This window comes from Gorilla gorilla, chromosome 3, assembly GCF_029281585.2.
Source record: "Gorilla gorilla gorilla isolate KB3781 chromosome 3, NHGRI_mGorGor1-v2.1_pri, whole genome shotgun sequence".
Classification (NCBI taxonomy): Eukaryota; Metazoa; Chordata; class Mammalia; order Primates; family Hominidae; genus Gorilla; species Gorilla gorilla.
Genome location: NC_073227.2, coordinates 135053832 through 135073290, shown reverse-complemented (window position 1 = coordinate 135073290; position 19459 = coordinate 135053832). Strand labels below are relative to the sequence as shown.

The 19459-nt window shown below is 35.0% G+C and overlaps 1 protein-coding gene and 1 non-coding gene across 3 annotated transcripts in view; both read right to left on the bottom strand.

The window, feature by feature from the left end:
* Nucleotides 1–19459, bottom strand: part of UGT8 (UDP glycosyltransferase 8) — an 85938-nt gene that overhangs the window by 9904 nt on the left and 56575 nt on the right. For both annotated transcript variants that reach the window (XM_004040310.5, XM_055384109.2), the window contains exons 3-4: nucleotides 3846–3988; nucleotides 2229–2305 (exon numbers count right to left, since the gene is read on the bottom strand). In XM_004040310.5, the coding sequence (XP_004040358.1) occupies nucleotides 2229–2305; nucleotides 3846–3988 (220 nt within the window). The remainder of the gene's footprint in view (nucleotides 1–2228; nucleotides 2306–3845; nucleotides 3989–19459) is intronic.
* Nucleotides 11123–11232, bottom strand: MIR577 (microRNA mir-577). The gene has a single exon (NR_106378.1). It is a non-coding gene; the product is annotated as a microRNA mir-577 (primary transcript).

Below are 19459 nucleotides of genomic sequence, written 5' to 3'. Positions count from 1 at the left end.
TAAAGGATTCCTAAAGGTGTAATTTCACTGATTCCTGCTCCACACCAATTAAAATATTTGTTATATACCTAATTGTCAGATTTTGATATATCAATTAAAAGCCATTTTTAAGTAGTTGAAATGTATATTACTATTTTTAACACAAACATTGCATGACTAACAACACATATTTAAATGGCCAATAATTATTATGAAGCCAATGAAAGCAAGAAATGCCAAACAATACCAGAGTGAAAAAACAGACATCTACTTTCTGGCTACTCAAATGTTTATCAATATTAAAGTCAAAAACACTTTTTTAAAAAAATGTAAAAAAGGGCTGGATTCCAGAAGTCCATGAAGAGTTTGTGTGCTTCTCCAAAAAGAAATGTTGTAATCACTATTTACAACATTCAAGTTCTATCAGCATTAATATTTCACAATTTTAAGGTTTAATTTTACATTTATGTGCTCAAACATGTAGAGGTAAACATTTATAATCATTTGTAAGACATGAGACATCACATAACATTTAGTTGTTATGGGAATAAAAGAGATAATTTGTCAAAATTAATATGGAAGTTCAAAACCTAGATTTACTCTCCTGGTAAATGGCCTACATTTCTATAAAAGGGATCAAAAGTTGGCATAAGAGTTGTAAAAACAAAACAAAACAAAAACATTGTACTTAGGATATATGTTATTGGCCAGAAAGAAATTATAGCTAGCTGAAATGTCGATCTTTTAAAATACACATGTGCCAGGTACAAAATTAATATGTATGGGAACCATGGTCTCAATGGTGCTCCCAGAGCTCTTCCATTCTGAAGACTGGGGAATTGGTTAGTTAGTGTCTCTAGCCCTTACCCACAAGTGGCTTTTCTGACTCTTAGGTCCAACTAAAGGATCTGCCCTAGAAGTGGATTTCAAACTTTATTTTTAGCCAAAAACCCCTCTCTTTGAACAAAACCTACCACCAAACCCAACAGTTAAATAAAGCAGAGCTGCTGTGTAAAGAGGAGGGGCGGCTACGAGGGGAGGGGAAAGACATTGATTTGGTTCCTACTTCTCATCCCGGAAGAATCTTTTGATCATAGTTAGAAGCTATTAGAGGACTCACAAGGATAGTGCCTATTGTTAAAAAAGATACTAATCTTGAAAAAGTCAGAGTTCTGACACTGAGAAGCCTAGAGCAGCTATGGACTTGAGGAGAGTTTTCAGGCATGGACCTTGCAGTAGAGCCTCACAGTCAAAAAAAAGAAAAAAAGAAAAAAAAAAAGATAAGAAATGGAAAACCCACACACAATAAAAGTTTAGATGTTCATACATAACAGTGTCACACTGTCGCACTGAAATAGTTGATAGTCAGGTTATCTCACTTAAACTTCCTGCTTCTTTCCTATCTTCTAAGGAATCTAAGTCATAACAGTAAAGCCATAAAAGATTTAAAAATAAAAAAATACAAGGATCAAGAAAGGTAAATTGCCTTGTATTCTTTTTTCTTCAGTTTTAGCATTTATAGAATAATATTATAATAAGCTAGATGAAAATAAATTATATACATAAATAAAATTCTTTACTGGTTTTTAGTTAAATTTAGTTAAAAAACTAATTTAGTTAAAAAACACACTTAAAAGATACGCATATACTAATTACCATTTTAATTTTGAGAATCAAAATCCCCAAGATTAAATAATATAAAATGCTTCAAAAATGCCCAATGATTTAGGACTAAACAGAGCAGATAATCCAGTTAAAGTTAAAATAAATTGACTGTTCCCATGGTCTTCTGCTTCTCTTTGGTTTCAGACAAATGAATAACTTCTAATTTCTCTTGGTTCTCAGACCATCTGTAATAAACCTGTAACCTAAATCTACATTCTTATTGTTTTAACTGTTCTACTTTCATCTGATTACTCTAATTAGGTATAATCTTATTCACTACTAATTTATATAGTTCATTAAGTACATAATTTCCAGATAATTAAAATTGATGGCTGGTCTAAAAATTTTAATATAGAGGCCCAAAGGTTTACATTTTACAAACTGTTTTCCAATAAATAAAGACTTAAAATTTTGGCCTCAAATTTAAGATTTGAGATACTGGATAAAAAACATAATAACTCTACCATATACTACACACATACCGTATACCGTATGAACCTCTGAAGTAAAAAAAAAAAAAAAAAGTCACATTTATGTAATTAAAACCTAACAGCCAAGTAAGTAACCACACATCATTGACTTACCAAGCAGGTCATTTTGTGGTAACCATTCTATGAGTTTAGTGTTGTTTCCTAGATTCTTTGGTTTGGGTCCAGAAAACCTAAAATGTACACCAGACAATTAGTCTTTTAAAAATCAAACCTTACTCATAGTATGGGCTCTCTGATTAAATTATGAGATTTAAAATAAATGTTTGATGATCTTTTGTTGATATTCTTAAGAATGAAACCATGCTTTGGTAACAACAAATATTTGATTAAGTTTCTTTTTAATAAAAACTTTCACTGGTTGGAGGAAAAACAAGAAATAATTTGCTTACATAGAGATCTATTTTCCATTGGTTCCTCACGCCTATACACATACAGAGATGGGAAAAACAAACAAACAAACAAACAACAAACAAATAAACCTACACTAGAAGTTATTCCCCACAAACAGCCAGAAGCTGGAACAAGAAGGGGCAGGGAGAGCTGCCACTGCTATGGCAGTCAATATCCCTAAATCCTTAACACCCTGAGTCTGAGGGAAGGCACAAGTATTGAAAAAAATCAGTAAGTTCTCTTCTTTAGCTTCACCAGAAATAAAAGTTTTGTGGGGGGAAGCACATAATTAGGTTGTTTCCTGCCTGATCTTTAAAAGATAAAACAGAAATATGCTTAACAACTAAGAGGGTGACAAAAGAGTCTGAATGGAGTAGACATAAACTGTCCTAAATGAAGCAGAAGAGGTACTTTCTGGGGTTAAGCCTAACAGAGGAAACCCAATGGGACTGGAATCTGAAGGGAAAAGTCCTGAACAGTTAGAATAAAATAAATATCATTGCATAGTTCAGCCAGGAGAAGTGGGAGCTAATCCTTACTCATTTGCTATAAAGGGAAAATCTCTATTACTCAAAGCCTACTTGCAATGGCTTAAGGGGCACTTTCTTACACTCATGGTAGTAACTATGGGACCGACGTTGTATCCCTAGAGTTCAACAGTGGTAGTACATGCTCAATAAATACACGCTAAATAAAGTGTTCACGTCTGATTTTTCAGCATTGGGCTGGAAATTCCAAAGACAGTCATGTGCTGGCAATGCCTTCCAAAAGAAGCTGGGGTCAATCTATGGTTCTGTCTTAAACTGTGTTAAATGGTAAGTGATTGTGTTTTTAAAGGCCAGGTTTCTTAAATAAAATAAATCAAAAACATAATGTAAAGGAGACAAAGTGGGAGCCCAAAAGAGTCCATGGTATTTTAGGTATTCGTTAATCCATCATTTTCTTCCTCATTTCAAAACTGATTTGAAGGAGTATATAAAAAGGCATGCAATTAAAACTAATTTTTAAAATCATAATAAATAATAAAAGAGTAAACGAGGGTAGAACTCTGAGGGAAACGTAAGTATGCATCTGACACAAGGAAAAGTCATTCTGAATCATATCTTCTTTCTGTGCTATAGGTCAGAGGTTTCTTTATCCATCATAGAGCCTTATGAATTAATTCCTAGATTTCAACACGCTAAGAAACAAAATGAAAGTCAAGGGCATCTTGTTAATCTTGTTAGGGAAACAATGTGCTGTGCTTTACTGGGACCTGTGGACTAAACAAGGAGATATTGATTGTCAATAGCAAAGAAACAATCTACATTATTACCTTACCTCCAAATCACTTTTTGAGGCAATCTCCCCAGAGCTCCTGCCAGTTTGTTAGCAATGTCTTCTGACAGATACTTGACACCAGCTCCAAAAGACACCAAGACAAAGCCATGTTCATTAGCACCATTTACCCATCTTTGGAGATCCTGTAAATCAAAACATGGCAGTAAGTTTTACGAAGACCAATGTAGTTTATAATTGGTGTTATTAACAGCCCAGTTAAAAAAAAAACCTTTTAAGTAATTTTCTTAAACAATTAGAAAGTAAAGAAAAGGATATGATATTTTCTTCTAAATAACTGCTTTTGTTTACAACATTTCATCTGATAATGCTAACTGAAATGAGGACATGTGGTTTATTTGGTAAGATCAATAAGTAACAAAAACAACTTAAAAAATCAGTTGCTAAAGGCTTAAAATCTCAGAAAAAGGGCAAAAATTGGAAATGACAACTGATGCATGTTCAGAAAAAAATCTGTATGCAGACACAAGCAAAAGATGTGGATTAAACATATGAAAAATCAATCATACTGGCAAAAATTTGTTAATGCATCATTTACAAATTTTTGCCAGTATGATTGATTTGTGTTGAAAATCAAAGCAGTTCATTTTAAGAAATACCACCCTTACTTCATTTTGTTCTATAGGCACAAGCTTGTTTTTAATGATGCCATCCTTTTGAATAAATCTTTGCCAAAGACACCCAGCTTCAGTTTCCCATAGGAAAACAAATAGAGCCACGGCACGTTGAGGAACACATTAATTCCACTGTAAGAATGACACACTTGCTGTGCATTGATGACTCCTATGCCATAATGCAGTCATGAAAGCAGAAGCAGAAGCCTGACCCATTTTCATAATGTGTAGAGTGAGCTGCCACAGTTATATCTCATAGACCCTGCAGGTCTCTAGCTCAGGAAGAGTTATTGCCATGGCTGTGTCAGCCATGCTTCTGCATTTGGCACCACTTTGTAGCATAACGTGATTTGTAGCTAAGGAGTACTGCACAATAAGAAGTATCATCATGGCCAGGCATGGTGGCTCATGCCTGTAATCCCAGCACTTTGGGAGGCCAAGGCAGGCGCATCATGAGGTCAGGAGATGGAGACTATCCTGGCTAACATGGTGAAACCCCGTCTCTGCTAAAAATACAAAAAAAAAAAATTAGCTGGGCATGGTGGCGGGCACCTGTAGTCCCAGCTACTCGAGAGGCTGAGGCAGGAGAACCTGAGAGGCGGAGCTTGCAATGAGCCAAGATTGTGCCACTGCACTCCAGCCTGGGCGACAGAGCGAGATTCTGTCTCAAAAAAAAAAAAAAAAAAAAAAAAAGCATGGTCACAATGGCATCACTGCACCCCTTAATTAAGTATTTAATGGAACAGTAAGCCTAAGTTTTCCTTCCTTTCCCTTTTTCCCTTTTCTATTCATTTTATCACCTAAAGAGATCTGTATTAACTTTCTCTATTGTACTCAGCAGGGGACAGAGAGACCCACATTTTGTCCCTCAAAAATTAGCGAATAATGTCACTGCATGACCGAGACTGATGACAGAAAGGAGGTACATCCTTCTAGCTACTCAATGAGTAAAATAGGCTACCATTATCTGGTAGGGAAGAAAACCTTACCAAAACATTGTATTTTCCAGGAAGCTCTATTTATAAATACAGATAATCCTTGACTTATGATTTTTCAACTTTATGATGCTGTGAAAGCGATACTCCTTCAGTGGAGACTGTACTTCAAATTTTGCATTTTGATCTTTTCCAAGGCTTGTCACATGCCTGGGACAGTGACAGTGAGCTATAGCTCTTACTCTGCAATGTAATCATGAGGTTGAATGGCCAAAACACAACTGTGTACTGTCTTGGCAGATGACTTTCTCCAAGTGTAGGCTAATGGAAGTGTTCTGAGTACGTTTAAGGTAGGCTAGGCTATGACATTGGTATGTTCGGTGTATTAAACACATTTTGACTTAAAATATTTTCAACTTATGATAGTTTTATCAGGACAGAACCCCATTGTAAGTCAAAGAACATATGTATATAAAAGAAATAGAGACTATATCAATTTTGAATTAAAACTTTTATATTCTGCTACATTTACCAAGTATATGTAAGATGCTGAAAATTTAAATGTTATCCGTAGATTGAAATAAACAAGAGAAGAATGATTTAAAATTTTATGTACAGTCCTAAGTTAGATGTACTTAAACATAAACGCTACACAGTAAAATCATATGAATACACATGGTGTATGTAAGCACCATATATAGCCTTTACTGATAGGTGAAAGAGTAGAAAAAATTATATTCATCATGTTTCCTTCAGGAAAAAATCTCAGTACTTTTAGAAGATATTATTCCACTTGGCTTAGAAGGAAGAGTGGGAACCAAGGTGACATGCAAACTCCTGTTTCCTGAGTTAGAGATGAAAGGCTGGAGCAGAGATAGCGAGCAAGTGGATGCCTTACTGTCCCTCAATGTAATCCCTCCCCATGATCTCTAATCTTCAGCCTAAATTCACAGAACATTTGGTGTGATGGATGCTTTATGAGAACATTGAAGGGGTTGGATTTTGGATTCGGTTGACAAGCAGGTGATTCTGGAGTCATGAACAGATGCAAGAGCCAGAAGTTGAAGCAATCTTAAATTTGCTGAACTCACAGCAAAACTTTGAAATTGGAACTTCACGATAAGAATACTGATATCTTCCAGTGGTTTGGGAGGCCCTCAGGATATCTTAGCCATATATAAACATACAGGAGTTTTTGGAATTTAAGACCTAGTTATAAAAAGCAAATTTATTTAATAACAGCTCTTAGAAAACAAACTCCATGGTAAATGTGTTCAACACACACACACGCACACACACACAAATCCTAACTCCAGAAATGTAACATTTTTACAAGTAAAAGTACTTCTACTCCTGGTCAAATATCTTCTGCTCCTGGTCAAATACCAAATTTTAAAACTGGACTAAATAATTCATTTATAATAGCAACAAAATTCATAAAGACCTAAGAATAAACCTAACAGAAATATACCAAATATACCAAACATACATGAAGAAAACATGAAAACTTTTCTAAAGGACAAAGAAGGAAGGAAATCTGAATAAATGGGGACAATGGAACATGATGACAGAGACAATCAGCTACTGACTGAAGAAAAAAATATGAGGTTCTATCCCTCCGCTAGTAGAAGTCAAAGAGGGATTAAAAGTTAAATTGAATTATAATTTTTTTTTTTTTTTTTGAGACAGAGTCTCGCTCAGTCACCCAGGCTGGAGTGCAGTGGTGCGATCTCGGCTTACTGCAGGCTCCACCTCCTGGGTTCACGCCTTTCTCCTGGCTCAGCCTCCCGAGTAGCTGGGACTACAGGTGCCCCCACTACACCCGGCTAATTTTTTGTATTTTTACTAGAGATGGGGTTTCACCGTGTTAGCCAGGATGGTCTTGATCTCCTGACCTCGTGATCTGCCCGTCTTGGCCTCCCAAAGTGCTGGGATTACAAGCGCAAGCCACCACGCCCAGCCTAAAAGTTAAATTGAATTATAATTTTAAAAAGACATTTTAAAAATCAACAAAATAATTAATAGACTGGCAGAAATATTACAATACACATAATAAAGGATTAACACTAAAATAAAATAGGGGGAATAAAACCACAAACACCAGAAAACCAGAAAGCACCCAATTCACAGAAGACAACTTAATGGCATAAACATGAAAAGAACCTTTGTTTCACATGAATAATCAGAGAAACAAATTCAAATTGTTTTCACACTGTCTATATAGTCTGTTTTCATATTGTCTATATCGACTCTGTCGATATTTAATATTGCATTAATATTTAATTCATTTTAAAGAATAGAACCTAGAATTTACCCTTTAGATATTATTTTTTTGTAATTTTCTTGTAACTGTTTTTGTTTGTTTGCTGGAAGGATAAATGTCTTTTTTTAAATGGCCTCTGGGTTTACTGTTATTAGCAAGCTTTTCTCACTTCAAGATTATCTTTGAAATGGTCCATATTTTCTTTTCATAATTTTACAGCATCATTTCTTTAATGTTTTAATCTTTTATCCAATGAGAATTTATTCTGAAGGAAAGAGTAACAGTGACATCCATCTTTATTTTTAACCAAATGGTTAGCCAGTCTTGTCAACATTAGTTATTTAATATCTCATCATCTCAGTTATTTGAAATGCCACCCTCACAGTCTGTTTCTGAATTCTATTCTGTTCCAATGATCTATCCATCTCTGTGCCAATACCAAAGAGTTTTATTTTACATTTTTATATTTGCAATGTTAGATTTTATTACTTTTCATTTTGGGGATTCTGTTACTCTTATACTTAGCATATTTTTAAGGACCCATCTTTTTTGGTAACTCATCAATGGCCATTTACTACCAGTACTACTACTTCTTAAGTAAGTTATGAATATTTGTGGATAAGATACAGAATAAGCCTTCCATTTCCCTCAATACAGGAATTTAGAAATTGCATTGTCTTGTACAGTAGACCAGCACTGCATGCATATTTCTCCACTAGATGGCAGGACAGGAATGGAGCGACATCTGGGCTCAACCTGCTTACATGCCCAATCCCGGACTACCTCTATGGGTATAGGGGAAAAACTGACATCTTCAAATTGAAAAGAAAATGATCACAATAAGGGACCAAATACTGAACCAGAAATCAGCAACACTCATAGGCACTCCCCTCACTATATCAGAATGAATAATTCCATTCCTATGCAACTTAAGTAACAGATATCTATCTATAAAGTAATTTTCTTTATAGCTATAAAGTAATTTTCTATGTCTTTTGAAAAGACAACCTTACAATAAAAATAATCATTTTATCTTCTTGTAGGATTAAGTCATCTGTTTGAAGTCTTTTATGGGAAAAGGTGGCATAACAAGGAAATATGGATAATATACATTCTATTTCCTATAATCAGATGCTATATGTTAAGTATTTGCATTATTTTAATGATCGTGATCCGGATAGACACTGATTTGTTTCTAGTATTGCCAGATTTCTTATCCTAGAGTAATTATATACCAAATGCCTTGACTGGACCACAGGAAGAATGTAGTGAGGGGCTTGTTGTCCTCCCATGTCCCTCCATGTGGTGCTGTCCAGCTTAAGCCGGTAAAGCAGCCTGGCTCTGTGAGGCTGGAGATGGGGCAGAACAGAAGCTAAGCAATGTACCAGAGTCAGACTCGGGGAGCAACTACTCCCAAAGTATAAAATTTTCATTATTTTCAGGTAATGTTTTGATATTAGGGATGTCAAACAATGGAAGATGGTGAAAAAATATTCAAAGAAGTGGAAAGCAAGATCTTGAAACTTTTAAAGAAGACACTCATTGGGTAATGCCTTCTTAAAAATATACTCATCCCCCTATCCGAAAATAAACAATTTTTTTTTACTCATTGTGGCCAATGTAAAACACATCCCAATGCAAGAAAATTGTAAGTAGCTTCTTAAAAAATGAGCTTCAGAAACAGTGCAAGAATAATTAAAAGTTGAACGGTGCAAGCCCACCTCCATCCTTGCTACCCTGGATTCTGAGGACATCAGAGTCTTTTAGACCTCTAGAGAGTATAACAGGTCTGAGGTGTGGGGACACACTAGGCTGTCATGTTTGCACTCCAGATCTCTCCTGATACCAGCCTGCAACCCAAACCCACTCTTTTCTCTCCTCCAAGAATGGGAGCCTTGAGAAGGGGCCAGCACAGTAGAGAAACCTATAACACTGCATCCTTTGTTGGCCCCATCCATTCTGAGGAAAAGAATGCCTGGACTGTGAGAGAATCCTACACAGAGATGATAATGGGAGATGAGGGGGGTGGGTGTTGGAGTTCCTTTTCTTATTCCCAACACCAACATCAATAGGCCTCTTTTCCCATTTAATGTTTCTGATACAAAGAATGCTCTGCTTTGGTCAGGTGGGTTGCAAAGAATTTCATTCTGCAAAATTTAGTAGGTAAAATGATAGTGAACATTTTGATAGCAAATGCTCTTAAAAAAATCTTGGGATATCAAATGTGATCTCTGACTACTGCTAATATAGTTAACCAAGACTTATTAAACAACAACAACAAACAACACTGAAAATATAAAGGTCACCATTCAAAATAAAAATGCACCAATCATTGTTTTCACTGATTTGTTTGGCAAGAGGCTTGCTTCAAACCCCAATTCCACAATTTGCTGTATGATCTTAATGATGCCACCTATTCTCTCTGAGGCCCAGCTTCCTCATCTCTAAAAACACTTATGATACTTTACAAGCACACTGCAGAGATTAAATGAGATTAAATATATAAAAGTGCTTTGTCAACTAAAAATTATGCTGTTCTCTTCCCTGGCCATGATATCTGATAAGTAATACACAGATTATGGACTGAAATGATATCCACATTGAGAAAAGGAAAAAAAAAGGTCATTCTGCACCAAGATATTTTCTCTCAGTTGTATTTGTTCACTATGTTTTGGACTTTTCAGAATAAAGCTGTTTAAAATACATAAATGAAAAGTAGTACCAAAAATGTTCACATGCAGCATCAAATCTAGTTTTCAGTTTTTCAGAAAACTCAAATGATTTCCCAGATCATCTAGAAGGGTATAAACTACAATTACCCTACAGAAGCAATAGAGAGATCAATGTCAAGGCAATGGTTCTATTTTTAAAATCTCAAAAGATGCCTTCAACACAGTGAAAGTTCAGGAGAATGAAATAAGCACCCAGAAGGGTGTATTCATTTCCACTGAGATTCTGCAGTATCGGTTTTTCTTCATTGTGAGCTTGATTAATTTTGCCAATACAGTTACAATTAAAATAAGTAAGCAACATTTGAAACCCTGATTTGACTTTGAAAAGTTAAATTTTCAAGGTTCTTAAAACCTTCAAGGAACTGAACACAAGCAGCAGGGACATCCCGAGGATATGATGATGGCAAGGTACTGAGGAGATATGGAAAGTAACCACGAGATAGAAAAAAAGGACAGAAATAATAAATGGAGGTGAAACTCTCACCAGAAAAAAAAAATCACTACGGAAATGATATCTAAATCTTTCTTATGTTACAAAAGAAAATTGATTAATGGACTTGGAAACCCACCTAATTTGCTGGGTCACTATTTGATAAATGATTATTTGATAGCCATGACCAGCTGCTATGTACCATATCTGACACTTGGGACATATCAAAGAATAAATAAACAAAATGTTCTGTCTTCAGAGAGTTTATATTTTTTAATGAGGCCATACCTACAGTAAGTAGATATGGGGAAATGAAGAGCAGATAAAGTATTGAAACCTGCCCTCAGATTCATCAGGTACCAATATTTTATCTATTCTTCACTCCCCCAAATACAGCCTGCCTTGGGTGCCTGAAACTTCCCCCTCAGGTCACAGTTATTTACCAAGATCGCAACAAAGTATCTCCTCTATTGTTCTCCCCTGTGAGACCTGTTCTTTCAACAGGGCACCTACCACACTTCTTGTAGCATGTGAGTTTATTCACAAGACTTTTCTTCTCCTAGGTGTAAGATGCAGTAGGTGCTCAATACTTATTTCTTTTAATAAATCAAGAAAACTAATAGTAATCTAAGTCTTTGAAAGGATAAACAGCAAGTACACTGCTTTATTTTGCCATTCAGTTAACAGGATAAATAACACTGTCTTTTCCCTAGAACTTTAAACAAACTATTGAGCACTTTAAAGAAATGTCTCCTTTCAAAAATCAAGCTTAGCTACTAAATTATGTGACCTACATAAACAAAACAAAGGCAGTCTTGCTAGCTAATCTGTCTGCCTCCTTTCTTTCCAGAAAAAAAAAAAAAAAAAAACACCCAATTTTTTTCATGATAATCAGTATTATGCCATAAAGACACAGAGACTGATGAGAAATATTTACATAGCTTCCAATTCTGACTACCAAGTAAAATTAGTAATGTGACAGCAAAGAAGTCTTGTACGTAACACCTTAATCAAACGATTAAAGTGGACATCATCAATAATGAAGCAAGTCAAAATCACGTACCACCTAATCAGATGCAACATGCAGAATATAGCATCCCTTCTGTGATATTCCTGTAAGGATGCAAAACCTGAATCCAATTATGAGGAACAAATGATAAACCCAAATTGAGGGACATTCTATACAACAGGCCGATATCCTTCAACAACATCAAAACAATGAGAATCTAAGAAACACTGAGTAAGTGTTCAAGAAGGAGCCTAAAGACATAGCAAATAAAGGCCACTGATAATTCTGAACTGGATCCTTTCCTTATTAAGGACATTATTAGTGGCTCTCACAAAACTTCATTGAGGTGTAAAACTTAGATGGTAGTAATATATCATTGTTAATTTCCTTTTTTTTATGGTTTGTACTGTGATTATGCAGAAAAATGCCCTCGTGTGCACAAAATATATATCAATGTTTTGGAGGGTGACAGGGTATCATATAGAAATCTTATTGTCAGATGGTTCTGGTAAAAAAAAATAACTTTGAACTGAGTTTGCAAATTTCCTGCAGACTTAATATTGTTTTAAAAATAATGTAGTTGGGGATTGTTATATTACAAAAGAAAAATTAAATAAAAAAAGACAGCTTTCAATTTAACAATTCCACATGAGAAACATGGTTTACTATCAACAAGCATTACCACGAAGTAACAAACACCACCACCTAGAATAAGCCCCTGTAACCAATAATCTTTGTTTCAAAACAACTTATGTGGACTTCTTTTTGTCTCTAAAAGCTTTCCCTTACTCCAAACCCCTCACAGATGCATCCATGGTCTGCAACGGCATGCATATCCAGCATTGCAGACCCTTGCTATTCCCAAATAAACTGTTTTAGAGAAAAAACACACAAAACAAACAAAAACAAATATCCCAGGATTCTGGATGATGCAAACTAAAGAAATAAAAGTTTATTGTGGAAAAATCTAGATAATCGATTTTTATTTTTAAATTTAAACTTCCCTCCATCAATTTCAGCATCGAAATAACATAATAAGCTGCAAATTACTTTACAAAAAAAAAAAAAAAAACTAGGTACCGGGAATTGGTAAGTGGTCTATTTTGTAAAAACAATGTAGGGAAATATAAATTATCAGTCATACTTGAAAATTATAAAGCCATTGCAAAAGACATAGGAATTATATTGTGTGGCAGACTGTATGTTCCCATAAACAGCTAAATTAGTATTTCCAGTCCCACATGTGTTTTCAGAAAGTCCCCATCAAGAGGTGCTACGTCCACACTGTATAAACTTGGGCAGGTAAGCTTTGGCTGACTCGTGACTTCTCTGGTCAACTGATTACAGAAGAAGTAATCCTATGTGAGTTCTAAGGTTAGATCATAACAAAAGATACACTTGACACCTACTTCTCTCTCTCTTGCAAAATGCACCCTTCTTTTCCAAACACTATGCCATATCAGTAAAGAAGGCAACATGAAGACAAGGGAAGGTGTTGTAGCTACTAGCTCAATTAAAGTCTCAGCCAACAGCTAATTTTAACTGCCAAAACATGAGACTGAACAAGCCTGAGGATGATTCCAGCCTCTAGCTCTCAAGTGTTCTAGCTGATTCCCCAGACAGTATAGAGCACAGAAAAGTTGTTCCTGCTATTCTGTCTGAATTCCTCAACTATAGGTATAATAGGTGGTTGCTTAAACGTTACTAGGGTAGATTTTGCAGCTCTAGGGGCTGAAATGTCTCTAATGCATCTTCATTTGGTTTCTTTCTCAAGAGTCATAAATGGAATCTGAAAAACAGCACTAAGAGATCCACAGGAGGTCCCTAACATTTTTTTTTTCTCATAAAGATCAGGGAGAATAGAACATAACCAACAGTCACTGAATACCTACTTTGTGACTTTAAACACATTAAGTTATCTCTTCTAAGAAAATACGAGAGTGGATAAAGTTGAGGCCAATAATACCAAATAACCTACTTCTAATCCATTAACCTATGGTCTTCAATAATACTCCAACAAAGAAAATGTAATACTTACTACATTTCCAAATTAATTTCCAAAATAATTCTGATAGCTATATTCCCTTTTGAAGTCCACTGATATTACCAACAAAGACAGAGTGCAGTGCAGATCTTGTTTAACCTGCATGCATATTCATTTCATCAATAATTCAATATCAGTTAACAAACTTTTGCTGGTCACCTTCTATGTGCCAGGCACCAGGTGTCAGGAATATAAGAGAGCAAGATATGGTTTCCTCCTCAGAAGTTCATAGTCCATTTCAGATTCATGAGCTTCATTAACAGCACATTAATACTGCCTCTGCCCTACTTCCTCCCTGAAGACTGGGGAAATAAAGAGCCTAAAAATAAATAATAAATTTTCCAAAAATGCACTTATATTAAATCTCTGTAAATTGTAGCCCAGTTTTCTCTTGATTTCAGAGTTGAATTTCTAAAGGAACAGTTTAGTGACAGGCAATTAAAGGTTGCACACCAACATTTCCAAACCAATTAGAAATACATTTATAGTCAGTTAAATTATATGTCAAAAATTCATTGGCAACTAAAGACTCCCTTCTTAAAGAAAACTTCTCTTTTTCTAATGTAATACTGATATTTAGCATTTCTAGATTATACATCTATATAGAGAAAGACAGTAAGTGCAGGACTTGGCTAAAACAGGTCAAATTCACATAATTTCCAGGGTAAATCACTCAAATAGATCCTTCCAGGTCAATGACAATATCAAAGTATACTTGAGTCAGCTTCTCTTAAATGCCTAACGTAGTATGTATAAAGCTAGGCAAAGACCACAATATGCAATAAGGTCATATCCTACGACTATAACGTCATGGATATTTTCATTAGCTCTAGTGTTTCTATCTTATGAGCATGAATAGCATATATGTTCAAGGGAAGAGAAGTCTTTAACTTTTATGGGGTAAGTGATTATATAGACTAGAAAACTAGGAACTTGATCACCCTTTCTCCTTCATCTCACTCCCCACTTTTCATAATCTATTTCTACAACTATTCAGGAAGTAAACTCGTTTGCAACAAAGTCAACGATCCAGAATGGTATGGGCAATGGTACATTAATCCTGGGATGAGTGACTTGGTCATCTCAAGGAAAGATTTTGTACCTTGGGCAGAAACATGTAGAGCCATGATACAGTGCCTTCTAGACTGTGTACTCTTCCATGTACTACCTTACATAAAAACAATTTAAAAATAAATCTTATTCTTTTCCTGCATAAACAATGAGATCAGAATAAGATAAAAATCCTAACTGGACCCAGCAAAGACTCCAACGTTAGAATAAACATCAGTTATCAAACATAGCTATTTGGGGTTGCTATGACCCCCAGCCTCCCCTTAAAGGAACTGACCTGCCAAGAGCACTCTTTCATCTCATTATATTCTATACAGCCAATTCTGTGGAACTAAAATTTGGATTTATGTGCTCTTCTAATCCTTCAATACCATGACTTCTTTCCATTAATACAATTTATCACTATGCTCACAGAGAAGTCTGTAATAGAGGTATGTCTTTGAATAAGCAGCCCAAAATGTACTTTCTCACCAATTTCCTTTTATCTTAACTCCTAGACCCATCATAAAAGTGCACTTCCCAATGCCAACCAGTTTATTTTAAAAGACCTATTAAAATACTCTCCACTCAATGCCAATGCTCAAGTTCCTTAAAAAAAAAAAATACCCATGAGAAAAATCTTGAAATTTTCATTGGTCCAACTACCAGCTGACATCCAAGGTCCTTCTGTTTCTTACTTCCTACTTTGATCAACACTACATGGTTCTACATTCCCTTAGCTTATCCCATCCCTGACCACTCTTGTGACTTTATTCTCTCTGATTTCCTTTGTTAGAAGTACTTCCATCTATTGAAATTCAACAGGTCCTTCAAGCTCAGCTCAAATGCTAACTTCAACAGATCCTTCCAGGTCAGTTGAAACGTCACTTACTATATCAATTCATGTCTAATTATGCCAAATTTAAGAATTTATCTTCTTTGAGAGTACTTTATAGCTTCTTTGGTTCTGTTCATATCTGAACGTGTGATAAAATTATTTGTATACATATGTCATTTTTTTTTTGCAGACTATAAATTCCTTTAATTTCAAGGCATCCCAAATAGTGTATTCCCCATAATTTGTGTACACTCAATAGTCATCTGATAGCTTATAATTTTCATTGTTTGCTAAATCAAATCCATAAAAAATCCATCAACTCATAAGAGTTTATTCCAATAACTCATTTGTAAATCTTTTCAGAAATCTATGCACATTTTCCCAAAATGTTATTGTTATACATGATAATTTAGGATAAAGTTACACTTCAGTATTTCAGGTATATTTTGGATTAATGATTACTTCAAAAGACTTCTGGAAGATAACTTAAGGTCCTGGGTACCACAAATTAATATTCTCTACTTCTAATCCTGGGTGTCAGAGAATGACAGATTCTCTGCATATGCTTAACAGTGAGCATGTTAAAGAGCTTATGAATCTAAGATATGTTTGTAACAGAGAGGGCAGGAGGAAAACCCTTATCAGTGTATTTCAGCAAGAAGGCAGAAGTGGTGTATATATGGAAAACTAGTTTGTTCTTGCTTTTAATCTTGAAATTGCCTTAAATTTCACATAAAATTAAAATGAGATGTGAGACTTCTATATTTATAAAAGAGAAACATGTATAAAGAAAAAAGCTTAAGTAATGCTTACTAGAAAAGAACACTTGAAGTATTCCCAACTGTGGAAAAATGGAAAGAGCCAATCGTAACTTGTCAAGTCTTTTCAAGTCAAACTGCATATTTTCTTGGTGTACTTTATTTTACTATGTAACTTCACAGGAAAATCGGTAAGAGACACTACTCAATAGAATGAAAATTGAAAAAAATGGGGAAGTAATTTTTCCCCACTAAATTAACAGCTACAAGGAAAAACTGTGCTGGCAAAGGTCTCAAATATCTTGTCAAGTTCTAAAAACCTGAGTCTAAGATTAGGCAATTGGAGAACACAAGTACAGAAGGAATGTTAAGTAAAGTAGAGATAAGATCTTTCCAGGATCAATCAAGTAAGGAGTTTTTGAAAAGGTGAGTTTCAGGTAGGAAAGTCTATATCAGAGACAGGAAATGGCAGGATGAAAAAGGACGTTTTGGGCAATGGAAATGACATGTTCTATGAAAAAAAAAAAAAAGGTGTTGCAGGATAGAAAAAAAACTTGCATATCTTCAGAATCAAAACCTTTGTATGAAAAAGCAAGAAAGAAATATATCAGTGAAAGAGTAGGCGCAAAAGTTTTGTTTTTGTTTTGTTTTGTTGTTGTTGTTTTTAAACAAAGCCCTGAATTTATGAGTTCTTCTGGATTCCTGTAACCTGAAGACTGATTGTGACAAACTGAATATGCCACAAAATAGATTAAAAACCAATGACCAAAAGTCAGAAACATCCCCAGGAAAACAATTCTTTCTAAGGAATGGGAAATCGTAGTCATAATATTGGACTAAGTATCTCATAAAATATAAGAATACATATATTACACTTTAAATAAAAATTGACAAATCAACTTTAATATATTTGTTAGTTGTAGTAATAGACTGCTTCAAAAGATATGAGGCTTTAAAAAATAGCTCACACCCACTTATGGCTAGTGTTCCATTATTGGAATGCTACGCATGTGGGAGTTATTTATATCCTACTGCTCAAGTCATCACCAAGTTCTGATTTTCCAATCATGCAAAAATTCAAAAAATTGCAACCTCCGGCATAAATGGGTTAAATAGATACAAATGTGGAAAAATTCTTTAATAAGTGCTATTTGCAAAACGTTCCAGGAAGATAACACGCAGATAAGATGCTAGGAAAAGGTCTCCAAGGCAAGCCAATTGCCAGGCATTCTGAAATAATGCAACTCCAAAGACAACAAATGTGACTACATAGCTGGAGTCACCCCAAAAGATTTAGCACCTGAGGAGAGGAGAATCAATGATCCTAATACACTTCAAGTCCTCAGGGCAACTGCAGAATCGCCATGTGAGCTCAGGGTGGGTAAAATCTCTGCATACCAATGAAAGTGGTTAAAAAACCCACTGATCCAAAACATTGCTGCTTTTAATTAGCAGCTCACATATAATTTTATATCAGTGTTTATTGAATTTAAATAATCACATAAAAATCAGTACTTCTCAAAGTGAAAAAACACAAAAGTGTACCAAGGAGTTAATACTATAAAGACATAAGATGAAATTTTAATTTTAATTCATAAAGTTTAAGGGTTTTTTTTTTTTTAAATATGAAAACAAACATAGGTAGATCATTGTGGAAGACACTTCCTCCACTTCCTTAGTAACAACTTCCAACTTTTAGCTGGGCATACTGCAGCCCAGCTAAAGACTACATTTTCTAGTCTTAGCTGAACCTAAGTGTGGACACATAGCTAGCCAATGTTCTGGTCAATGAGATGTAACAAAAATGCACCATTTGATGGCTAGAATGCAGCAGCCAAGCAGCCATCTTGACCGTGGGGTTGAGGGTTGCACAGGAGGATGGTAGAGCAGAGTGTTGAAGGAGCTTGGGTCCCTACTGATTCTCAGCATTGTCATACCACCCTGGACTGCTTATCTCAGAACTTCCTTTATGTGACACAAAAATAAACTTCCACTGTGTATAGCTACTTAATTTTTTTCAATTATGTGTGTTAAAACATAATCTTAATTGATGCAACCACAAAGAAGAATACAAAACAGGAGACTTCAAATAAATCAATAAATGTTCACGCTTCTGATTGACTGTAAATATGGCTAGGCCAGTATCACTCAAATAGGCAAACTGATTCCTCTGTGGTGTGCAGGTTTGAGAAGGACTGCAATGTAAATTATTAGTATAATACTAATCTCTGTGTCATTTGAGTTGCTTTAAAACTAGAATACTCTACCCACACTACATTGGCAACCTCTAGTACCCTAGGGATCAGAAATTACATATCCAATATGCAATCCAATATTATCCCCAGCATCATTAATTTTAAAGAAAAGCTAAAATCATATTGCGTTAGTAATTTATTTTCCAGCTGAAGAAACTGAAGCAAGATATTAACTGCTAGGAGGTAATCAGAAGCAGAGTTAGAATTAAGCTCCAGTTCTATGTTCTAGTCCAGTGCCCTCCATCCTAAAATATTAGCATGGCCTTATTATACTCTGTGAAATAATCTAGGCTATTTAAAGTTCCTCAGAAGGATAAAGTTAATAAATTGAAGCAATTCATATGTTTTTACAAATTTGCTCAATGGTAAGAAATTACGTTATATTATATTCCCCAAAGTTACATTTCTTTTTCTTCCCTTATGCCATATATTTGAAGGGACAAACAATGATATACATAGAGAAATCTTAACCAATTTCGCAACTGGTAAACACTTTGTAGTTGCTGGTCATTCTTTTCTTTCCTTTAAAAGAATTTGTTTTATTGCATAGGCATTAATCTACCCTAAGCTCTGCAACTGAAGTTTTAAAAACATGTCAACAGCTTGTTCCTCATAAATATATTCTTATTTAATTATAATCCATGACAAAATTGAAATAAATTATATAT